The 25,131-nt window shown below is 39.6% G+C and overlaps 2 protein-coding genes across 3 annotated transcripts; both read left to right on the top strand.

Annotated features, from left to right (window-relative positions):
• The first annotated feature begins 1,500 nt into the window (after window positions 1-1,500).
• c10h21orf91 (chromosome 10 C21orf91 homolog) lies at window positions 1,501-19,396 on the top strand. The gene is made up of 5 exons (XM_084941438.1): window positions 1,501-1,638; window positions 4,109-4,242; window positions 15,320-15,814; window positions 16,507-16,569; window positions 17,263-19,396. The coding sequence occupies exons 2-5, from the start codon at window positions 4,116-4,118 to the stop codon at window positions 17,427-17,429; spliced, it is 852 nt and encodes a 283-aa protein (XP_084797564.1). The 5' UTR covers window positions 1,501-1,638; window positions 4,109-4,115; the 3' UTR covers window positions 17,430-19,396.
• Window positions 19,397-21,010: 1,614 nt separating this feature from the next.
• Window positions 21,011-24,141, top strand: btg3 (B-cell translocation gene 3). Of its 2 annotated transcripts, none has more exons than XM_084941439.1 (5): window positions 21,011-21,118; window positions 21,913-22,119; window positions 22,215-22,352; window positions 22,852-23,035; window positions 23,572-24,141. In XM_084941439.1, the coding sequence occupies exons 2-5, from the start codon at window positions 21,947-21,949 to the stop codon at window positions 23,773-23,775; spliced, it is 699 nt and encodes a 232-aa protein (XP_084797565.1). In that variant the 5' UTR covers window positions 21,011-21,118; window positions 21,913-21,946; the 3' UTR covers window positions 23,776-24,141. The 2 variants fall into 2 exon arrangements, with proteins under 2 accessions (XP_084797565.1, XP_084797566.1); XM_084941440.1 differs by having other exon boundaries at window positions 21,048-21,118; window positions 21,916-22,119.
• The last annotated feature ends 990 nt before the right edge of the window (window positions 24,142-25,131 follow it).

Genomic DNA, 25,131 nt, shown 5'->3' with positions numbered 1-25,131 from the left:
GCACACTTTAGTTGAAACGGGTGGTTTCTTTAGTTACTGTACTTTACTGACAAGGTATTTCTGCTCAGAGAACTGCTGCTTACTGGTTATTTTTTCTTTTTCAGACCATTCCTGGTGAGCCACGACATTGCTGCGCGAGAAAATCCCAGCAGTAGTTCCTTAAATACTCACACCCACCAGTCTAACACATAAATGCATAAACAACCATGCCACATTCAAAGTCTCATTAATCACCTTTCTTGCCCATTCTAAAGCCTGATTTGAACTTAGACAGCTCGTCTTGACCACACCAACATGCCCAAAAGCACTGCAATGAGACTGGTTGATTAGATATTTCTGTTAAAAGAGCAGCCTTATTTCATGTTATTATCAAAATGTCACGAAACAAAGTGAACAGGATGAGTGAAAACGTAATACCAGTGACATGTGAAGCCTACAGCAGCTTGCCATTATAGCAGTTTTTATAGTGATACGGTCACAGTTCCTTGAGAACATACAGAAGGGCTGAAAAGGGGATCACAGCCTTTCAATTAATAGTAACTGAAAAAACGAACCGAAAGCATCAGCAACATCAGTGATGATACATAAATATATTCAGGGTCTAATCACACTGTCCTTCCATTTCTGCTTCAGAGAAAAGAAAAGTTATTTTTCTGGAGCAGGTAAATCAAAGCTCAAAACACTATTAAATGCCTTCATGTAGACCTGGATAAATGATATTACAAGGTCCTATGCTTTAACTTTGGCTAGGAGTTTATCTCCTACTGAAATGGGTTTGTTTTAGCATAATTATAGATGATCAGTGTTAGACTGACATGAACAGTTTCCATCAAAGGCATTGGGGTGTACAGTAAGGTTTATCGGCTGACATTACTGTGCCTATTAACTGTTTTTAAAACAAAGTACAAATACAGAGGCACAGACCCAGCGTTCTGCATGTCAAAGCCAAGACTGTTTTCGTTAGCGTTTCCATTTTCTGTCATATATTTTGGGGGAAGTGAGACCAGAGTTGCCCTCGCAGTGCTATAAATGGCTGTTGCACTAGGTCTTCACGCTGGAATTTCCCGCGTGTGACTTCACGTGAAGGAGAATAAAAACAGAAACTAGCTAACGACGCGAGAGTCGCCTAAAACACAAGTATATAGACTCGGACAAACCGTTAAACGAAGACAAAATGCTTTTCTGTTCCCTTTTTGTAGTTATCCCTGTGTTTATCGAGAAAAATCACGTCTTCTACCTAACGCTGAACTGTTTTGATGACGCAAGAAAGGCGTAGATATTGTTTGATCATAGGGGTGCATGTATGATATTATTGTAATACGCCATTTGTGTAATAAGATTATTGTACTTATGGGCGTTAGTTATGTTTTTAATATTATAGAGTATCAGTATTTTTTATTTGTGTTAATACTAGAGCCAGAACACTTAATCATTGAACTCTAAGTTATTCACTTCACCCCTCGTATAAACTAGTGGTTCGTTCCGCGGAGGGGGGTTTAGAGAGGTTCCTGTAGCTTCTCTGGATTTGCCGTGACGCGCAGCCTCGTCCTGTGTTTGGGTGCTTTACTCGGGTATAGGAGAACCGTGGAGTACACATAAACCAGGACTAGCTGTCCGGAGCGGATCTTGAAGATCAAGGTGAGTTTCACAAAAGTGGAGTCCTAAAATAGTGGCGGTGTTGTCGTTAAAATGAGTCCATCGGTGTTTAACAACGCCAAATAACGGTCACGAATCAGCCAGACTGAAGTACTCGGAGGATGCCAGTGTGCTGCTAGCTTAACTTCTTGTTAGCAGGAATTTGTTAAACGGTACTTAAAAGGACGCTCGGGTTACTTTTAGCTGCCAGCATTTGAGGTAGCATTCTGCAGGCCGTTTAAACTACCGACGGAAAGAAAAATGGGCATTGGTGAAGGTTAACTGTGCTTCCAACAGACTGGAAAGTTCAAGTAGAAAACCATTGGCTATTCTGTTGATTCACAGCTGAAGGTCTGCTAATGGTCTTAATCCTGTGTTAGCGTTAGAAATTTAACGTAGTGAACTGGGAGTGCTTGTAGATGTACGTATAATTTTTTTTGGTTATATGACATGTTAATTATAAAACTCAAAAAGTTTTAGATGTTTTTGTGTGTGTTGTCTACTGGGATTGGTGTTGTTAACGTTGCTTAGCTTGTTCTCTTTCCTTGATTAATATTTACGTCGTGTTACGACACACGGAGACAAATAGAACAAACAATAGTTGTTGTTTTTGTTTTTTTAGGTTATTTACAAAACATTTTAAATGATTCCAGCTCTACTGGATGATCATGTATGTTGTTGCATGTTCTCAGATCAGTTGTTGACTGAATCCCGCTATCTCGTCCAGTTGTAAAAGGTATTTACTGTGTGGAGACAAACCCCATAATAACTAAAATATTCAGTGCAGAGATCCAAAGGCACAGTAATAATCATTCACTCATTGCCAGTCTTTAAACCGGGTATATCACCTACAACAACATATGTTATTGAATAATGTCGTCTAACAACATTCCTGTCAGAAGGTAGAAGCTGCGATCAGTTTTTGGTGAAAGGACTTTTAACAGCTCTATAAATCAATTTTAAATGGCAAAAAAAGGGGGACTGGATTCATTATAATGTAGCACACAGATTAGGTACAACAATGCAGAGTCATAAGTATAATATAATGGCAAAATAATTCATTTCTTTATTCTATATGTGGCGCCTTTGTAAATACAAATACGGGTATGAAAGAAAACCCCCCACATGCAAACATCATTATTAGCTTTTTTGCACAGACTTATTGTAATGTTCGTTGAGCTATGCTCGTTATATCTTCAGACAGAGAATCCACAAATTCTTTGAATTCTGAATCTGAAATTAGTGGCTACAACTCAGACACATGCAATAGAAGAAATATGAAAAAGAGCCTTTGTTTTTGTCTTGAGTTTTGTTGGATTTCTTATGAAATCAAACCTGCCAGTGGGAGAAGTTTTCTTCCACTCTGTCACTGTATTCATGATGTCCTGATTACATGATCCAGAACGTAATCATTGTTGTTATTACTTCTGTCCAGCAGAGGTTTTAAATAGAGCTTGTAGTGCAGTCAGAAATCCTCTCCTTTAAAAGGAGCTGAGAAAGCTCAGCATAAGATTGCGCAGTCTTGGCAAAGGCCTTGACTTTCATGCTCTGGCTAAATGTTACTAGGTGTGGAGGCCTTAGTATTGGGGCATTGCAGAGCTGAAAGCTGAAAGCTCTCTGCCTGGAGTTTTCCCGTTGAGACCTACAGACAAGAAGGGGTGAAACACGTCTGGTGGCCAGAGCTCTCAGTCAGCATTGTTTGTTGGGGCTCTCTTTTTTTCAATTAAACCAAGTGAACTAATCTAAGAGAGCCAGGTGCCTCCTCTGGTAGCAGCTGACAAACGAGCGTACCAACAAGACCAAACAAACTGTGACCAATGAGACTAAAGTTAATTTAGATAATGTTACAAAATAACTGTGCAAAAAATGCCCTGTGGTGTTTCAAGATGGTTACTAATTGGCAAGTTTGTTGTTTTGCTTCTGTTCTTTGTTTTTTTTCCCAAGAGGAAGTTTTCAGTCACCTAATGGAGTAGTTGTAATTTCGAGTAAAGTTACTGAACATCAGTCTAAACAACTGCAAAGAAAGGATTGGGTTGTTTACATTACTTGCTTGTGTTCATTGTTATACGTTTCTAGAGTGTCCTGACATATTTCCCACTGAGACAACAGTTGTTTTAAGACCGGGCCATTAATGTTTGTATTGTTGGTTCAGTGTGGAGGGGTTGGAGCATGTTCACACAGTGTTAAGAGAGTAACTGGTATTTTTAATCTAGCACTTCAGTGATCACATGAACCATTTTATCATTTTGGGTCATCATTTTTCTATCATTGACTAAAGATGTATTAAAAAGGACACTGTCCCTTTTACTGTATCTGCACCAAAAATAGTTTAGACCCCCCAAAAAAGCGTTCCTCCCGACCGAAAAGTACATTTTTAATACGTTTATATGAAAGCGTGACCTAATTACTAAGAAATACACTTAGAGGTTGTGCATGCTAACCGTGTTATCTGTCACTGATTGTTTGAACACAGGCACACTATGGATGAAGAGGAACAGTTTGTTAACATTGATCTGAATGATGACAATATCTGCAGCGTCTGTAAGCTAGAGACAGAAACGGGGACCTTATCTTTCTGCCACGTCTGCTTTGAGCTCAGCATTGAAGGTAAGGCTGTGGGCTGCTTGTGTGTTCACCAACAAAGTGCTATGGGGGGGAAAAGAAAAGAGCTGCCTGCTTTTTTCAAAAAAACATTTTTAAGTGTGACCTTTTCTTAATTGCCACACACTAATGTCTGTCTGATGGGATTCTGAATTTGCCTTTGTCTTAATGTCCAGCAATTTCAGAGCTTTTATCAACAGGCAGGCTTGCATGAATATATCAGTGCTGCTCTTAGTTTCTAAGACGTTTTGGATTATGTAGAATCATCCAGATTCTTCTGCGGTCATCACTTCCCATCATGGCAAATATGCCTGCACCAGTTGTTGCGATAAAGTCTGAGAGCCTTTCAGTTTTTCATCGGTTTGATGTCTTATAGGATTGCCTGTCACAGTCGCTTCTTTTATCCTCTCTAGAAACAATGTATAAGCTACATGTGCAGGGTAATGGGACTGCACAACCGAAGCCCTAAGTATGGCAGGCTGCTGTGATTCTCCCGTTTGATGTGCCACTCCAACTCAAGAGCATGTGTTTGAAGTTTTTTTTCATCTCTTAATTAATGAGTGGCCTATTTGAGGAAGAATAGGGAATCAAAAGGGATTGGACATGCCTCTCATTTGGCACTCGTCTCACAGATGCACAAAGGCTCTTGTTGAAGTGTGTGTATATTTTTTATCTACATATATTGTGATTGTGTATGATGTGTAAAACAGCTATAGAGGATTCTGGGAACTGCCCGAGTGCTTCTAGGATGGTATATCATTTTGAGATGGGCTGGATTGTTTTGCTCACTTAGGCTGTCTTTGCATATTCTATTTCAGGATGTTGAGTCCAAGTACTAAAAGTCTATCCCCAAATCTGAGGTGTCCTTTGGCACTGGATGTGTCAGAAAAAACCCCTCTCAGATTCTGTTTTTTGGGGTGCAAGTTTTGACATCAGCATGTGTAGCATTGAAATGGCTGTTATGTAACTGTCGGATATGCTGGGAGAAAAGGTAGAGTTTGCAGACAAGCACGTGTTTCTGGTGCAGCTAAGCTTATCATTGGTCGGAGAAAAGCCTGCCAAGCTTCATGTGGCCACTTTCGGCATGGCTGATTGGAAACTAAAGCCTAGCCATGTGCTCGCTGACTGCTCATGTAGACTTAATAGCCATAGCTCCCATTCATCCTGCACCACTGTTTGTTTGTTAAAAGAGAAGAAGCAAGGCTACAATTTACTCAACGGCAAATCTGTTAACCCTGATAAACATGAGTCTATATACACCTTCATAGTGGTGTTTATCTCTTTTATATACACACACACACACACACACACACCAGAGCCCTTGTCTCCCAGGTCACATCATGCTATCACTATCATTCATTGCTATCATGCTCTATGTTGGCTCTGAATATTCAATAAACAGTAGAGTCAGAATTATTTCTTGTTTTTGTTTATTTATTTACTTTTTTGTGTTAGATAGAGTCCACTTTGTATGTATTACTTTCTACATGAACAGAATATTAACAGAATTATCAAGTAAATTTATTGGTGTGGTTTAAGAAAATGCCATCACCCCAAAGAACTTTTTTTTTTTTTTTTTTATTTTATGAACAAAGATAAGCGTTTTCTACAGGCCGCACAGCAGGCAGACTTGTAGCTGCCTGAAACTAAATGGTGACAAATGCTGGTTTCAGATGTAGATGGATAGAGATCAAGTCTTTCTGTGTCAAAAATGATATTTTTAGACCAGGTGATGGTGTGAAGATGAGCCACCACATGCACGTCCTTGCACAGTCCAATTGCATCTAAAGACAAGGAGAAGGGTTTATTTTTTTTTCTTAAACGCACCATATTTGGAGAAGACTGATTTGGTACATGCACTTTTGCAAAGCTGAGTGACCATTAGGGTACACGTGACCCGAAGAATGCTGAAATTTTTCCACAATATTCTATTTTTTTTATAACATTTTGACCACAACTGAACATTTTTGTAAAATCAATCAAGTTGGCCTTTTTTTCTGCAGATGTTTTTATTTAAAAAAATAAAAATAAATGTTTCACTGCACAGTGTGGTGGTGACACTCACCACAACTTGACACTGCCACATTGTAGCTAAGCAGCAGCAAAAGAATCCACTATGAGTTGCACTCAAGTATTCTTTTCAGTCCACATCCTCCCACAGATGTGATTACAGATACGCATGAAGCGGTGTTGTTCAGACATGTCCGGCAGCTGCTGACATGCAGAGTATTCATAACTGTCGTTGGATAGTATGCACCAACAAGCCAGTAATGTTGGAACTTTGTCATTTCCAGACGTCAGTATATTGTGTTCCCTATTTAAAGGCACTTTTGTGCGGCTTTGTTTATCACCAAAGTTTCAGCCAACGGTAGCAGCGGGTGAAGATATAAATGTAAATCCTGTTTGTGGCTAAGACTTTGTTCACAGTTTAAAGTCAAATGAATGGACAGGAAGTGCAGTCTTTGTTGTATCTCCAAGTAGCTGTTTCCTGAGGAAATCACTTTGGCCTGCATCTGCTTGTTCTATGAGAAAGCATCAAACAACATTTTGTACGTATTTATATACTGCTCAACCTGTGCTTAGGTTAACACGTCTTATTTACAGTGTTTCTTTTCCCTTTTCTTACTATACCATCTGAGCGGTATTCTAGCCCTGAGCGTCAACACGTTGCTGCAGAGAACAAGGGGGTGACTGCAGTCCCACACCCAAACACCCAGAGCCAGCCAATTACTACTTATGTTCTGTGGAAGAGCTGTTTCATGTTAAAAGAATGTGCATATTTCAGAGGAAGTTTTATAATTAGGACATCTTTATAACCGCTCAGACTAACCTGCCAATAACCAAACCCAGAAATGCCAGTGATACCAAAGATTATAAGATGACTAAGAGAGCCAGAGGTAGGACTGGGCCATATTATACCGTTCACGGTAATACCGGTACAATGTTAGGCAACGATAAGAAAATGAAATACCGCGATACAATATGGGTAAAACGCGCATGCGCAGTGCCTTTGTTTTCATACGCACATGGCTGATTGTTGAGTGAAACGGATGAACCAGAATTGGTTTGTAAAAATGGTGCAACTTCAGTGATGTGGAACTGGTTTGGTGTTTGTCCGTCAGATACACAACAAAGCACTTTTTTTTTTTGTAGAACATGCAAGCTAGCTCGCTAGTTACCTAAGCATGATATAGCATGTTCTGACTGAGAGATTTCTGAAACAAATTCAAACGTACAGCTCTGCTGTCACTTCCAACATAAATGAAGACAGAAAACTAAACAGCAGTGACGTTTGTAGGGTTACTGAAGTTGGGCTAGCTGGTATATAATGATGTGCTACGTGATCACTAGCGACCCAGCTATGTTAGCATAACATAAACAGTGAAGCTGGAGGATGAACGCTAACACTTTTCCCCTCGATAAAAGTTAACGTGAGGGTTCCTGATGGTTAGGGACAAATGCAATCGCATGGCAGGATGCTGTAAACGGACCAAACTTCAGTCAGGAGAACAACTGAGATAATCCATCCACAATACCAGGTTAGTCATTAATATACTGCAACAACATGGGAATAGAGCCGCTGTGATAGAATACAGCATTAATGAATCAATGGTACAGAAGTGGAGGAAGAAGAATGAGTTGAATAAAGTTTGATTTATCTGACTGTTTTGCTTAATGTGCCTTATAATCTCGTGCACCTTATGGTCCGAAAAATACACATTTGACTTTTTTATTTGGCACAAAGCAGTTTAATGTTGCAAAGCACCTCTTTTTAACTTTAGTGGATATTATACATGGTTATGCTCAGGATATGTCAGCCCGTTTCTACTGGAAATGCCTTTTGGTTAAACTTTCAGCAAGGAATTTGCATTTGCACTGTTAAATTTTTATATAGCTTTAATGCATATAAAAAAACAGCTGCTTGTTTAAGTGAAAATAAATGGATGGGTGTTTTTTTTTTTTGCGCTAGTAAAGTTGTGGAGTTGTATTTTGTCTCGCATCAATTATATCGTCAGTTATATCGTTATCACAAATTTTCAAATATATATCATGATAAATATTTTTGGCCATATCGCCCTGCTCTAGCCAGAGGTCCCTTTCAGTTGTGGCATACTGGTATAAATGTTGGTTTGGTCGTCAGATGTGTAATGGAAATTAGAATAGACAACTAATTATTATCACATGTGATCTCTAAAGGACCACATTAAAGGAGCAGAGTACCTTTGGCTGTTATGGTATCGCACACTTTCTATTAATATATTGTGCAAGCTGTGATCTGTAAATACCTGAGAGAACTGACACAAGGTGGATAGGTGAATATTTTCTATCCAGCCCCCATCACAGACGGTTTCTTGTTATTGGACTCCTGTGGCTCCGTGTCAGACGATCAGTCTGCTGAACCGTCACGTTTAGCTGAAACCCAGAACCATTTTTTTATTTCTTTATTTTTTCTTATATAATTCTGAGTGTATTCAAGTCGGGTGTTATTATTATACCAGACTTTATTAGGGCTTGGAATTAATAAAGATAAAATTCCTACACCGAAAGGCTGGAATATTGTAGACGGTGCTGATTCTGACTGCAGCATGCTTCTATAAACGGCTCATTTATTGTGGGTGAACTCTTCATCCTGGGGTGTATTGAGAGGCCCAATTATGTTGCAGCCTGTGGTAGCTGTTTGATTGAACACAGCTGGGGTCCAGATATTTGCTGAACCCACAGCGTGGTCTACTAGTTTTGTACTAATACATGGGTTTGAATGAACAGGCTCTTTTTAAAAGCCTTAAATCTCCTTTAGCCTGACATATAAATTGCCTCATGATGTTTAAACCAGCACATTTCTGTAGTATGAATAAGTAACTCTGATCTTTCTCTACCTTGTGTGGTGTACATGTAAGGTATAATCCTCATTTCAGCCACATAGTTAACAGGCTGTGCTATAAAAATGATAGAAAATAGTGTACATGGGCCATTATGCTTATGTTGTTAAACAAATTAATCAGCATTTGTCATGCATCAATATCCTTTTCCATGAACAGTTTGTACTTTATTTTCTGGAATCTGAGTACTTGTTAAACGTGGAGTTTGTGTTTGAATGTATGATTGTTAGTTCACAACAGAGTCTGCATAAACATAGTTTAGGCATAAGAAATGTTGCTCTCCCTGCCACTCACTGTACCGTGTGCACAGTGTGACTGTAAGCCTCAGAGTAAAATAGACACGCCTTGAACAGAAGCATTCCTGATCTATATTTAGTTTATTTATAATATTATTATTATTATTATTATTATTATTATTATTAACGGTAATGAACAAGGTCACATTGTGCTGTAGTCTGTTCTTCAACGTTGGCAACAAAACACACACAAAATAAATAAGTCTTTTAAACATGTTTGGATCACTTTCCTTACTGTTTTGTTTTTCTGAGCAAATTCTAAGTTTGTTTGTTGTTGTTGTTGTTGTTGTTTTTTTTGTTTGTTTTTTAATGGCCGCCATACTTGTGGAAATAGAGTTGTGCGCATGAGTGCTTGTAGGTTTCTGTAATCGTATCTGTGTCTTCCAGGCTGAAACAGTTGCCGTTGTTTCGGTTAGATGGGGTTTCCTGCACCTGTGATGGCAGCTAGTCTGTAGGAAGCACTGCAGGACATCTGTAGTGGTTAACATGTAGTCTGAGTTCACGAGTCATTGAGTTCGTTGTTGTTGCCGTGTGCAGCTGCTGACAACACGTTCTCCTAAGCAGTGGCATGCAGCTCTTATTGACACCTCACCATCAGTGACCTGTGTGCTGCTGTCTCCATGCCAACTCCCAACACGTTATTAAAGTGTGTCAAGGATTGAGTGGGCAGGCGGTTCAGAAGTTTGATGAAACAGACATTACTAATATATCACATACTATCCGTATAATGTTCTGCAAACACGTATCATTGAGTTTTCTTTCCCTGATGGAAACCACAAGAACAAATCTGTAAGTGCAGGTCAGAGTTCAGTTTGGCCAAAACGTTTGCTGCTAAAAGAAGCTGGGCTGTCAAACAGAGGAAGTAATATCTCTGTGGTTTTGTCTTGTTCCCCTAGTTTTCTGAATGCTTGTTTTCCTTGTGACTAAAACCTTGTGATTTAGTTGTAAAGTGTTTGAGTTCTACTGAAACGTAATCCTTGTCTTAAAGGAAAATCTTTCCCACCTGCCTGAAGTCTGATTATTTGATTTTAATGAAACAAGCTACGTGATCTCTGATTCGGGTGTGTGTCTGAATTGCCTGATTCTTCTTTTGTATAATTATTTGTAGGCAGGGATTACTGATTACAGGCCTGGATTTGTTCATTAAACTTCAGCTTGCTTTTGTCTACGACAGTTTAACTTCACCCCTTCCCCAGACGAGCAGACCAAAACAAGTCCATTGGTCATCAGTGTGACTAATGTCTCTGGATGTCACAGCCTAACAATGTTGAATCACCTCCAGTGAATAGTCTGTGTGTGCCTGTGGCTGTGTGTGCAGCCATGAAAGACAGTAGCGCTAAGCTGCTTAGCTGGTGTGAGGTCTTTTGCTGGTGGTGCACGGTCCTGGTTGTGTGCCAATGATTTTTCTGCTTGGCAAGTGGTAGTCACTGTTTTAGTGGACATCCAAAGGCTAAGACTGATCAGATAAATCCATGGCTGTGTGACTGGCACAAAGCTCTGTGTCTGAAGAGTCATTGACTATTTGTTAGACAATTATTCACGCACTCGCACGACTCAAAACTCAAAATATTTGGTTCCCTCATAAGACTAATCCATTGCAAACATCTGACTTTTAAGGCACTCGGTGTCAAAACCGAACTACGCTGAAGCTAAGAATAGATTTGTGCCACACAGTTGTGTAATGGTCTAAAACCTTCCTATGTGCTAAGGCATTTAAGGTCTATTAATGCAGTCTGTCCCAAATTAGGGATGAACTATTTGATGTTACTCCACAAGGTTACAAAACAGAAGCTTTCAAAAGATACCAAAAGCACTGCCTACAAACAAATTTGTGCAAAAAAATATTTTTGTCTTCCTTTTCATGTGAGCTGCTTCTATTTTATATAACTCATTTCTAGGCAGAAAACTGACATTGACAATTCATACAACTAGGGCTGGGCTATATCATACCGTTCACGGTAATACCGGTGTAATTTTGGACAAGATAGGAAAATGAAATATCGCGATAGAATATGGGTACAACGCGCATGCGCAGTGCCTTTGTTTACATATGCACATGGCGGCGACGCAGAATGAGAAGAGCGAAAGCGGATCGTTGAATGAAACGGATGAACCAGAACTGGTTTGTAAAAATGCTGCAACTTCAGTGGTGGAACTGGTTTAGCTTTCGTCCGTCAGATACACAACAAAGCACTATTTTTGGTAGAGCATGCTAGCGGGCCATCGTTATTACCGTGTTGTTTGGAAAATACGGCACACTTAAAATCAATCCTTTGATTTTTCTGAAAGTCGACAGAGCCCCTTATAATCCCGTGTGCCTTATGTATGAACTCTGGTTGTGTTTACTGACCTCGAAACGATTTTATGTTCACGGCGCTCGAAAATCTGTCAAATGTTTCAGTACGACTTTGCTAAGCTACGAAGCCGCACCGCTTGATGGATTGTCGGAGCATTACGGCTATCGTAGGCGGAGCCTCGCGGAGTGATACGTACTGTGCTTCAACATAATGTTACCGTATTGTGTGTGTATAACCTCTTTTTAAGTGTTGTGGATATTATACATGGTTATGCTGAGGATATGTCGGCCAGTTTCCACTGGAAATGCCTTTTGGTTAAACTGTCAGCGAGGAATTTGCATTTGCACTGTTAAAGTTTATATAACTTTAATGCACATAAAAAACGGCTGCTTGTTTAAGTGAAAATATATTGATGGGGTTTTTTGCACTAATAAAGTTGTGGAGTTGCATTTTGTCTAGTGTCAATTATATCGTCAGTTATATCGTTATCGCAAATTTTCAAATGTATATCGTGATAAATATTTTTGGTCATATCGCCCTGCTCTACATACAACATGCAGCCTCAAACCACTAAAACTAAAATTCTCTTGGTAATTTTTCAGCCAACATGCTTTATGTCTGGTCTAGGGCTGCCACGATTAGTCGACTAGTCACGATTACGTCGACTATCAGAATCGTCGACGACTGATTTGATAGTCGACGCGTCGTTTGAAGCTTTGTAAGATCACAAAAGACGCAGGAATAAGTAGTAGGATTTAAGAGTGTAATAACGGACTGAAACAGAAGATGGCAGCACTGCATGTACAAGGATGCCAGCTGCCGTTAAACCCCGAAGAAGAAGAAGTAGCTCTGTCCCAGAATTCATAGCGCAGCCCAGCTCAGTTTCCAACAATGGCGGCAGCTAGTTAGTTTTAATATTACTCTTATTATTCTTTCTGGGTCACAAAATAAACGTTTAACATATTTTCAGGCGAGAATGTAGCTGTGTAAACCTCAAATATCTGCTCAGTTTATCAGGACACCACATATTTTCAAAAGCGCTCCAAAGTCTGTTACCCACTAGCTCGATAGCTAGCCGGGGGCAAAGCTCACTAGAGCCGTGAGAGCACCGGACTCCCGGCAAATCATTTTCAAACCCACCGCCGTCTTTCGCTACTGAGGTTAAACATAATAAACGTCAAGCAGACAGCTGATTATCAGAAGTGTGAGATGCTGGAGAATATACTCCGGTGTCCTGTTATATTTTAGATAGCAAGGAGTTTATTAAACTTCACCGAAACAATCTGCAAATTTAATTAAAATTTAATAAACTATCATCTTGTCTTTATTTTTAGTTAGCACAGACCTTAAACACTTAAAGCTGTAAGCTAATGATAGTTATATAAGAGCAGATGCTGCTGGTGCAATAAGCTGTACGTTTTACGTCCAATGGATGATGATCTGATTAGTCGACTAATCGCAAAAATAATCGGTGACTAGTCGACTATCAGAATAATCGTTTGTGGCAGCCCTAGTCTGGTCTTTGCACAACTTTGCTTACTGTCTCTGCTGTTCCTCCAGTGACCTTTTGCAGCTTAGTTCTGTTTCTCAGACATTTTATACATAAAGTTTCCTTTTCTCATGTTAGTTTTGCTTGTTGTTGTTGTTATTATTAGTGTTGTTGTTGTTGTTGTTCTCAGAGCCAGTTTTTACAATGACAAGTAACTCAACCCTCTGTGTTGACTTCATTAATATTTTCTCTCCATTTCAGTCATTAACATCAGTATGGGTTCTCTTCTTACTTAGACTAAGTGGAATTTGTTGAACCAGCATCTCCATCAGGGTGTGTGTGTGTGTGTGTGTGTTGCCTTACGTTGTTTTGCATGTGTGTAACTTTAGAGCCGCCCTGCACTACAAACGCCATACATGAGGCTTATGAGTGAGTGTGTGCTGTGGTCGTGTCGTATAGTGAAAACAGTGACCTGGCTGCTGGTAAAGTGCAGAGAGGCGCTTGTGAGGTAAATGTCTCTGTGTGAGCTTCTAAATCGAGATGAACAACAGTGGCTAATCTCCTCACCTCAGACTCCAACACGTATGCCTGTCTACTGAGAAATAGAGGCTGTAAGAAGAAGGTCACCTCTCCATCTCTCTAACACACACACACACACACACACACACACAGTGTGTTAACGCTTTCTCTTTCACCTTCAGCCTCCCATTGTTTATAAAGCCACACTCAGAGGTTATTACAGTTGTGTTCTACTTATTTGGAGTAATTTCCTGTTGCACGCAAAACTGAGCACAATGTGACCCTCTTTTAATTTTTGGATCCATGAAACATTACGTTTTATGTGTAAAGGTAACCACAAGGAATGCAGAATTAATTATTTTACACCAGGGAATGTATCTTTTCAGTCTCTGTTTCAACAACAAGTGCTGTATTGTGCAGTTTTTCAGGCTAAAATGGGTTAGAGAAGTTAAAATGTAGTCACTGCTGGGTAGTGAAGTCATAAAAATATTGTTTGACAGAAGCAGGCACAGGTAAATCTCATGAATTAATGTAAATGAAGTGCTGCTTTATGTGGACAGAGAGACCAATTTCCTCATGAATTCTCCGGCTTTAAAAAAAATGCTTTATATTTGCATTGAGACTGAGTTAATCTATTATCCCTCCCATCTCAAGCTCTACTGGCTAATCCACTGAGCACTAAGCAGCTTTTACTGAGAGATTGTGGCAGGTCAGTCTGTCAGTTTTAGCTTGCTTTCATACTAGTTTACTTCTTACTTTTATTTGCTGTGGCAAGTTCAGTAGGTTATTAATCCAACAGAATATGGTATACATGCAACATGAATTAAGGCATAAGCTGAAATAGCAGTTACTCTGTCTTCTTGCATTAGCAGGAGGCAGAAAGAGCTTTCTGACAGTATTGTTTCTACTGCGTGTGGTAGATTTGGTGTGTGTGTCTGTGTGTCTGTAAGCTTTTGAAGCAGTATGCGGTGGCTGCAATGAAGAAAAGCTGGCATGCTAACATTCTCAGAACTGAGGTTTTCACTGCAGCGTTTCCTGCTGCAGACAACGGACACTCTGCAGATGTTACTTATTAATGTTAATAATTTAGCGTCCAGCCTAGCAGCCCCAGATCAGTGGCATTTTACTGGCCTTCAGGGGGAAAAAGTCTATCTTTATCTTTATAATTATTCTATATCTATAATACTCTAAATCTGCAAAATAATGTGACTGAAGCCTTGAAATAAACATGATTCAGTACACATGCATGGGGTGGTTGGCTCACAGCAATAGAAAGTGGGACGGCTGCTGCAACACATTATATCAGACTAAGTTAACAGTTCATGTTTCTTTTTCTTTTCTTTTCTGTTCTTTTCTTTTTTCTGTAGCTCTACTGTAAGTTTATTTAAGGGCAGCTTTTTCCCACTAAAGATTTCTATGGTGGTTACAAGAACAAGCACTGCTGTTTCACATGCTAGGAAAACAGGTTTTTTTCCACTTCTCCTGAGCTCGCTCAATAACGGCTCTTCTTACAGTAGAAGCTTTAGCTGACTGTCGTTTTGCACTGTGTCATTGCGTTTGTCGTCGTCTTATTGACTCCCTGCTTTGTCCGTGTGAATGCAGGTGTCTCCTCTGCTACCTTGTTGCACTCCAAGTCCCTGCGAGGCCACAGAGACTGCTTTGAGAAATGTCATCTCATTGCCAACCAGAAGCTGTCACGATCCAAGGTCTCCCGGAGTGCCTACGAGGGCATGAAGCTGGCCCTCAGCCAGAAACTGAACCGCATCATTCAGTACGCCCAGAACAAAGACTCTGTCTCCTCCAGTGGCCCGAACAGACGGGGGGCTAAGCTTCTGTGTTACGGCCAGCAAAATGACCGCAAGCTGCTCCCCCAGTCAGACGCCCAGGTGCCCCGCTACACGCCCTGCTGGGACACGGGCAAATCAACAGGGCCGGCTGACTACACGATGGGTATGCTGGAGCGCCACACAGCCGAGGAGCTAGGACTGCTGCAGGAGTCGCATTCTGACGTTTGGTCCAACGACAGCAGGAGAGGTCTTCACAGCCAGAAGCCATCAGGAGGAGGACAGCAGCACCAGGGTCACAGCAGAGAAGAGTGTAAGCACATTTCTTCTTTTCACAAACAAACTTTAGCAGACTTTGGTTTTATCAATTTGGAGTTGAAGCAGTGGAACGTTTACGCTTTTCTTCTTCTTCTTCTTCTTCTTCTTCTTCTTCTTCTTTTAAAAAAGAAAAATACATCTGTCAGCAGAAAAGGAAAGCTGCTCTCACCTCTCACATTATTCAGTTTTATCTTCAAAAACCTCAGCGTGTACAACAGCAGAACGTTTTTACTCTGTCCTTCATCTTCCTCTTAGCTGTGATCTCTCCAGAGAGAGGTTAATTTTCCTCTAACCTCGAGATAGGCTGTGTCCTTGGCTGCTTCACGTCTCATCTCCAGTAAAGCTGTTTATAACTACAGATCCTGCAGGGATGTGACTGAGCCTGTTAGAGGCCAGCAGTTTTCAAATTCTCTGCTTATAAATGAGAGATGACAGGCAGTTCACAGGTACACGGTTTAAACTGTGGATATTTCCGCAGGAGAACAGCATCACCCTCTGACACTTGAGATTGCACAGACCTTTGCAGTTATTTAAACAGAGCAAATGAAGTTTTAGTGTGTATTATTCACAATTTATGACATCGACAAGTAGCACAAGTTTGCAGCATGTTTAAAGTCTATTCTTATTGGCAGCTAAATGACAGCCACTGTGCTCACACACCATTAAAAGTGATCTCTTTTCTTTTAGTGACTAAAATGAGTGTGGATGAGCTCCATCAGCTAAATGCCCAGCTACTCCTGCAGATTCAGAGTAAGTGGTGTTTACTGATATCCTGATTGAACAATTGAACAGTTCCTTTCACAGAAGGCTCAGCAGTCATAGTCATCTATATTTTAAGCATTTTTTAAAACCTTTGCTTCACTGTGAAATCCTCCTCTCTGATAAATCCCCACATGAGATTTTTGGTGCCCTCAGGAAAAAAGCTGCTCTAGTCAAAGGGTCTTTTTAATTCCCAGCCTGACTTTTAGCTCCCCGATTCAGAACATAATACTCAATAAATTGAAGTAGACTAAAAGGCTTCTGGTCAGCACATCATCTCCTTGAATCCACTGCCGGCTCTGTTAGAGCCATTGTTTGCTGCTACTACACCATGTGACCTCTGAGTGACCTGTCACACAGCTGTTTAAATGAGCAGCTCAATCATTATTAAACTGTCTTGTTATTTTTTTTTTTCTTGATTCTGAGCTAATGTGAGATATCGTCCTCAAAAGTTGTCTAGTGGGAGCGTGTCCTGCACATTTTTGTTCACCCTTTAAGAGCAGTCACTTCCACAAATGTACCCAGAGCAGATGGGGATGTTAATTGCTCATGTTTAATAATTTGAAAGACCACATAAGCCCGCCCGCAATTTAATGATCGTGTGTGTGTGTGTGTGTGTGTGTGTGTGTGCCTTGTAAATAAAAATGCTGATCCCCTCTATCCACCCCTCCTCTCTCTTCACAGAGGTCTTTGAGGAGTTGACAGTTGCCGTGCAGGAGAAAGACTCGCTGGCATCTGAGCTGCACGTGCGTCACATTGCCATCGAACAGCTCTTTAAAAACTGCGCCAAGCTGCCCTGGCTGCACATTAGCAGGGCCGGGGTCAAGGCCAGCAGCAGCACTGTGGAGTGAGGTGCTGGGAGGTGGCTTTTGATTGGCTGCTGGGAGGAAACAGACGAACACTTCAGACTGCAGAATGCAGAACGTGTAACCTGGAGGACACTAGAGCAACGTTAAAGGGCTGGACTGACGTGGTGTTTGTTTTCATGGTTGGAGTGATGATGTGAGGTTTAAAGGTGGTTTTCTGCTCTGAAATCCAGCCAAACCGAGTTCACATGAGATGTTAGCAGCAGGTAAAAAGCAGCACAGAGGTTCCTGGGACTGGATGAGGCTGTTTTTAATGGACAAGATCACGTTTTTAATTTCAAATATGTTATTATTTTCAAAGACTGAAAAACGGTTTTAAAAATGTTCCAAACACATTTGTTATTATCATACTTTTGTTTTAGTTTTCTGACACGTTTTACAGTGGATTTTCCTTTCTTTTGTTTTGGATTCTGAGAGTTTGATTCAGTTTTTTGTTTGTTTGTTTGTTTTTTTGGATGATTTCAAATGAACAGTGACCGTCCCAATCATACTATAAGCCACTGCCAGCAGTTTGATTATTAATGTCATGGAAAGCCCCAACAAGTTAGCATCTACTGACAGTATTATGGGTTGAAATGTCTATTGTAAAGTTGACTACAGATTTTGACAAGACTACGACCGTAACTGGCAAAGTTTCAAATAGTTATACGTGTCACTACAAGCAGTGGCAAGTACTTATATGTGTCTACTTGCCACACTTATTCCAAATAAGACATTATGAAAAATGGTTACGGGTCATTTCTCATCTGGAAATGTGCACGATAACACCAAGAGCATCAGTTTGTAAAAGACAAATCAGAGTATCTGAAATCCTAAAAGTGAAAACTTTTGATTTAATTGAGCTTCTGGGTTTATTGGAACTATTCTTGCTGACAGGATTTGCTCACTGTATAATACAAAGCTGTCTTTTTTTGTTTTTTAACCATTGTGTATGAGAGGCTATGCACTGAATGGAAGTGAACAGGCTGCCAAACCAAAGTTTCTATTTGTTCTGTTTTGTGTGTGAATTACAAACGTTTGATTTTTGAACAGCTTTTGAAACAATTCGTTCCTGTGTGTATTCGGCGTATGTGTTCTTATTTATCTTCACTGTTACCTTGGCTTGCCCTCTCTCATGTGTTAAAGAGCTAAGTTGATGTCATAGCAACACATATGGGATAGTCTGCTGTACTCTGTGTCTCTGCAGGTCCCTAAACAAGTCAACGAGAGATGTAGAGACAGTTTTTGATTTAGTATGTTCTTCAGGACCCTATGCAAAGAAAGAGACAAATAAATGAGAAGCTTTATAAATATGAAATATATATTGATTATAGGTGTTTCAGGGCTCACAGAGCTACTCAAAATATAATAAGCTGGGAAAGGACAAGGTTAGAGTGATGTTTAGAAAAACTCAGCATTGTAAGTGTTGTGCGTTCTCTTTGTAAGAGATTAAATGTGTTTAGCCCATTTTGGGGTTTAAAAGACTTTATCTCCATTTTAAATTGTAGTCTTGGTTTTAGTTGGATACCTGTGTTCAGTGCTTGAGAGAGTGAATATTTAGGTTCCTGGTCCTAAAGCTCAGTCCTTAAGTCTTTGGTTTTTGGGGGGTTTGTTATGTGTGTTTTGCTTCTGAATGCTGTGTTTTTGCGTGCTACGGAAACATGCCTGGGCTCGTGCCCCTGCTCAGCAGGAAACTCTAGCTGCCTGATTTTGATCTCTTGTTCTTTTTTTTGGTGGTTTTATGATCTTCTACTGTTACCATACCTGAAATACTTCCACTCTCTTTATTTAGACTGGACTGTTGATTTGTTCTCTGATTTTGAACATCTCTGCATTTGTGGTATTTTTGTGATTTTTATCTTTTTATTTATTGTGTGCATTTTATGGATCTTACACAGATTAAGTGGTTTGTGCTTAAGTGACCATTTGTATATTTTGTTTTTGCAAAATAAAATAAAAACTATTTTTATTACATGCTAGAACATGGTATTGTTTTCTTCATTGTAGCCACTGCAGCATGGACAAAGAAAAGTTACGGCTGGGCTGATGATGGCTAGAGACTAATATATACACATAAGCTCTTAATGGCATTGGGTGAGAGATGAAGATGGATTTCCTCTGTTACTTAAAATGTAAATGATTCAGTCAAATAAGGAATGCTAACTTCTTTTTTCATTTATTTCACTAGATCATTTATTTTGAGCATATGCATACAGATATATACAGGAAGGAAAATAGTGTCCCGTAGTACAACAGGTGCTCAAAACGTCGTGGGAAGAAGTAACACTTGTGTAGTCCCTTCGCTCATTCATATGGTTGTGCAGCTGCTTCCTGAGTATATTTAATACATGGTTGAACAATAACTTGTCACATTGGAAATATCTATATTGAAAACGCATCTTGTATACAGGAATATAGGATATAAATGCATTGAGAGAACTGGAAACCATTGTTCCCACTGAACAGCGACCACAAGACATTCTAGGTGATATTGATCCAGACAGCAGCTTTTTCAATCATATCAAGACTATTTTTATTTGTTACCAGGATAAGCAACTAAATGAAATTACAAATACAGATCAGATGTTGTTAATAAGTCATACTAATAGCAGAAGTCTTTATGCCATTTTTAAAACACAATGCACAGTTTAACCTTGTTTCCATAAATCACAAAACCCACAAGAATAACTTCTTACTGTGCAACATTTTATTTTATTTTATTTTACATAACCAATTCAGTTGTCTTATTTCAAATTTTAGTGAGCTGAGAAAAAATTACAAATACTCCTATGTGAAGCAGTCAGGGGAAATGTGGCTGTCCTGTATATATCAACATGCTGGAGGACAGTTAATAGCATGGGCGTGCACACGTCTGCATGCGATGTACAGTTTGAGAATATTGAAGTGAAATGTTCATTTATTTTATTTTGTGTTATTTTATAACACCCTGGGAATCTAATTTTCATAAACTGCCATGCCACCAAAAGCACCTTTGGATTTGAAGCTGATGAATGCATAGACAACGTGAGACAAAGTGCTGGTTCCACTCTGGGGTTCTGTAGAGGTCTAGCGCACTCAAGTGGCGAATGGGCGTATTACGTCAAGCAATGCCGCTAAAAAGGGTTATTTCCAGGAAATGGATGCGACAATCCCTGACTCAGCGTTGTTAAAAAGTAAATTTAAAAACAAACAAACCCCAGAACTTTAAACTTTTAAAGTCTTTAAAAATAAAAACTATCAAATTGTTATTGTTACTCATTATCACACGTTGTATCATACATAGTTGGTGTATCATAAACTGCAGCTTTTACTAACTTTAATAGCTTCCAATGGCAACCCGCAGTTAAACTATAAATTAATCTTTTGCTTCTGAGCCACACGAAGAACTACTTTCTCTTTCTTCAGTGTTAAGATGAAATTACATCAGAGGATGTAACCACAGTAATAATAAGCAACAAACACATACCTCACCATGAGTCATAACAATCACGAGAATGACTCATTATGTAAGACGGGCATACACTCGACCAATGAACGCGCTATATTGAGTTGGATGAAACCAATAAAAATTACCCGTGGGCGGGGATTGGGTTGTAAAGGGCGGAGTTAATAACAAAAACTGACGGGTTCTTCTGTTGCTTCCTCCTGTTAAGCATCCGTTTTAGTCCGCATGTCGGTGAAGACCACAAGGAGAGGTTAGTGACATGTTTTACATATTTATTCCATATTCGAACCTATTAATATAAGCGTTTTTTAGGATACAAATATATTTTTTTGTAGGATACAAATATATTTTTTGAGTTTGTAGATTTCATCGCCAAATTTATAATGCTGTTGTTAGCAGCATGACCACGTTAGCCGTGTTGCTAATGCTAACAGGTCCACAACATCTTTAAGGAATAATACCCTTACGTTTTTATTAACAGGCTGTAATTACCAGTGGGGATATAGTCATCATAACGATAACTTAAACCTCAGCTGAAGTTAACTTAAACGCTACTTGGGCCTTATCGTGTTCCGTTTCCCTAAATAGCGCATTTAGAACAGTAGCTCGTGTTATGGAACGAGGCAAGTGCGTGGCTAAATGGAACCTGTGCGTCACAGCCCGCCTTTCTCTGGTTCGAACCGTTAACCGAAGGGAGCAGGTCATAAACAAAAGAACTCTGCGTTAATACTGGTATTATGATTATTATTATTATTATTATTCGGTGTTGTGTCCACATTTTAAACTAAAGATGTTTCCTACAACAGCAGGTGTTGCCACGTGAACACAGGCGTATTGTTGATACGGAGGGAGTTTTGGCATTGGATGTACAGAATAGTTAAAACGGTCAAACCACCTAAAATAGTGCAGTGATAGACTGTAAAGTGGAATTTGTTTTTTCCAATTTGGGCATCAGAAAACATTTTGTAGGTAGGATCTACACCTGTATATCTATTTTGTTTCTTTGTTTGTTTTACATGATCTGTCGCATGCCTTTCGTTACAGAAGCTGTCCATACGTGATGAAACACTTGTAAAATATGAGGAGAGAGATTGCAGCTGTGGTGTTCTTTCTGAAGAGGCTTGTGAAAAAGGGGGAGAAGTTGGAAGCGGAGAAGGTCGAGCTGTTTGTTGAGAGGCTGGCTGTGGCACTGCAGGAGAAATTTAAGGGGCACTGGTATCCTGAAAACCCCAGCAAGGGACAAGCATACAGGTGGGGCTGCTCTGGGACACAAATGAGTAAAACTTGGATTGTTCTGGTGGCACGTTTAAGCTGAAGGCAGTTTATGTTGTGTGTGTGCTTTGAAGGTGCATCCGAGTGAACAGATTTCACAAGCAGGATCCAGAGCTCCTTCGGGCCTGTCGTGAGAGTGGTATCCAGTACAGTGACCTGGGACTGCCTCGTGAACTCACATTGTGGGCGGACCCTGGGGAGGTTTGTTGCAGGTGAGATTAAGAGTTTGTAAACGTTTGTAAATCTTGTACACTTAAATGTGCTTCAGTTGATTGCTTTTTCATTAATCTAAACACGGTATCACTCAATAATTAAGGCAAACTGGTTTTTAACATGAGATAACCCATTCATGTTAATATTCCTCACATGCTTCATGCGCAGTGGTGAAAGAGGCTGTAAATACGGTTTCATTAACCCCAAGGCTTTCCTGTGATTTCAAATGAGACTACTGGCAACAAGACAACACTATCTTTATGAAACAGCAGTTAAACATTTTGTTGAAACTTGGATATAAACTGGTGGCTTTGTTTAATTAAAAAAAAAATCTTTTACCTGCATTTATCTTTATTAGATGCTTATGAACAAAGACAGCGATTCTTGTTTTGTAATATGCTTTCCCTAAAATCTTCTAAAGAAAACTGTTCTTAAACAAATTTCCTACTAAGTGTTTAATTAAAGGTAATAATTATTGATGTCTCTCCTAATTATTAGGTATGGTGAGCAAAATCCTTGCTTCTCGGTTGCCACTTTCTCAAGTGACGATGAGGATGGCAAAGATGTTGCAAAGAAGGTGACCAGTGCACTGGAGAGGGTGACATCAGACTACCACTCTGGTTCCTCTTCAGATGAGGAGAGTGCCCGCACTTCTCCCCTCACTATCCCCAGCAGATCCCAGGTATTCTGTCATGAAATGAGGGCTGCCTACATTCAAATATATTCTGTCTTTTATGAGAGGAAAATGTTTGCTGCTGTCAATGAATATTTGAGTGCACACACAAAGCAAGACTCCTGATAACACAGGCTAATGATTCTGAACAGGAGACACTGCAGTAAGCACTCTGGCTAAATGGTTAGCCAAGGCCTGGATGAATTGTTTTAAAGAATATTTCATGCATGAAGTTGATGAATGATGGGTGTGTGTTTGCATGCCAAATTTGCACCTATGCTTGTTGGGTTAAGCTTCACCCCATAAATGATCAAAATTATACTTGATCAAATGAGTGAAGGAGCCAGGTGATAATGATAAATAATAACCATTTCAACAATGAAAACTTGGTCAACTAATAGTCCTCGTCCACTAGTACCTACTTGACTCGACTTGGTCAAGCTCGATCTAGCTACAGTATTATGACTGTTTTTTGGTTTGTCCACTATAATTGGCAGCTTATATATATGTAACTTGTTTATTTTTCCTCTTTTTATCTGTTTAAGAAAATGAATCCATCTGCTCCTATATGGCATCCCAAAAAGATGGTACCAGGAAAAGGTCATATCCCTCCACAGCCCCACTACAGCTACAGGCCTCGGAATAGAGCCCCACACAGTTTGAGGAACAACCTGTGGGTCCCTCCTGTGTACAGGGGAGGGCCTGGATATTGGGAAACACACCAAAATCTGGCACATTGTTACAGTTAGGAATCATGGTGCTTATTGTTCACACTGGACATTAAACCTGAAGGCAACTTTAATATGACTGACCATTTGTTGTTGTTTCTTTTTAAACATGAACTTTTTATAAATGAAATGTTTTTTTGACAAAGTCTGTTTTGCACTTTAGACTATTTGTTATAGTTGGAAGAAATCACTTGTATTAAATTAGATATTGATATTGGAATACTACACGTATAGTCTTGAAGTACTGTATTTTTACTAAGGGAAATGTTCATGTTTGCCACTGACTGTCCTTTGTGATAAAATGTTTTATTTATTCATAGTGAAGAATTGTGTCAGAAGTAAAGGCTTAAATTTATGGAGTTTTATTAAATACTTCTAGCATCACAACACACTCTTTGATTTTCTCCCCTATACTGTGTTACCTTCTGTTTGTCTTTGTGTTACCACCTATCAACTTGCTACCAATCAGTGCAAATATCACACTTTCTTTTAACTCTATTGATTTTTTTAAAAATTATTATTATTCCCCCTGTATGTTTTGGTGTCAACTAGAAAATACTCAAACACGCGCACACACAGTGTCTCGCCCTGGTGTCGTGTGTATGAGGTCCAATATCAGGACAGAAATTCTGGCTTTTCGGGCAAAGAGCTGTTGCTCAGTTCCTAACTGATCTCAACTAAATGTTGCGTGACTCTTCAGTCACATTCAATAACATACCTGAGATATACATATTAAAATGGTCACAGATGTGGGGGATGTGACGAAATCTTTTGAGCATCAGCTAACCTGCTGGTTGGGGCTCCTACACCAGCGGCAGACTGAAACATTGCACAGGACAGTTTGACAGCTGCTCTCTTATTTGCAAGGGGATTCCACAGTGGGCCCTCTCCTTGCTTGATTCTGTGGATTTTTCACACAGGCTGCCATTCTGCCTGCAAAAAATCAAGATATTTGTCTCTGCAGGGGATCAAACCTGTGATCTTTTACTTAATAGGCAAATGTGTAAACTAGATAAACATTTTTCAGAGGATGTGATGTAATAGTAATATCAATATTTTGGTAAACGCACCTTTGTGGTACAGGTTTAATTGTTTTTACTGGCACAGCCAGGGTGACGGTCACGCACACAGGGATAGTTCCTCTGGCCTGAAAAGAAAAAGATGTTTCCACAAGTAATTGCATGTTAGTTATGTTTATAGTTTCCTAATGATAAAGTTACTTAAAACTGCAGGCACTCTGGCTGATAACCTGCCATTAGCTCTACAGTCAGTTTCTATATATAATTAATAATCATAATCATACTCTGCTGTGCACTTATTTAATTTTAGAAGATTCAATGTCAGGACAGATGTGAAACTGAAAATAAGCTTTTAATG

Source organism: Perissodus microlepis, chromosome 10 (genome assembly GCF_051167445.1).
Source record: "Perissodus microlepis isolate ML-2025 ecotype Zambia chromosome 10, ASM5116744v1, whole genome shotgun sequence".
Classification (NCBI taxonomy): domain Eukaryota; kingdom Metazoa; phylum Chordata; class Actinopteri; order Cichliformes; family Cichlidae; genus Perissodus; species Perissodus microlepis.
The sequence above is the reverse complement of the archived record's forward strand: the minus strand, read 5'-3'. Positions and strand labels throughout refer to the sequence as shown.

Coding starts and splice junctions, on each gene's coding strand:
- c10h21orf91 (XM_084941438.1), top strand. CDS start 4,116: ATGGATGAAGAGGAACAGTTTGTTAACATTGATCTGAATGATGACAAT. Junction 4,243..15,319: donor CTTTGAGCTCAGCATTGAAG/GTAAGGCTGTGG, acceptor GTGTGAATGCAG/GTGTCTCCTCTGCTACCTTG. Junction 16,570..17,262: donor GCTACTCCTGCAGATTCAGA/GTAAGTGGTGTT, acceptor CTCTCTTCACAG/AGGTCTTTGAGGAGTTGACA.
- btg3 (XM_084941439.1), top strand. CDS start 21,947: ATGAGGAGAGAGATTGCAGCTGTGGTGTTCTTTCTGAAGAGGCTTGTG. Junction 22,120..22,214: donor AGCAAGGGACAAGCATACAG/GTGGGGCTGCTC, acceptor TGTGCTTTGAAG/GTGCATCCGAGTGAACAGAT. Junction 22,353..22,851: donor CCTGGGGAGGTTTGTTGCAG/GTGAGATTAAGA, acceptor CCTAATTATTAG/GTATGGTGAGCAAAATCCTT.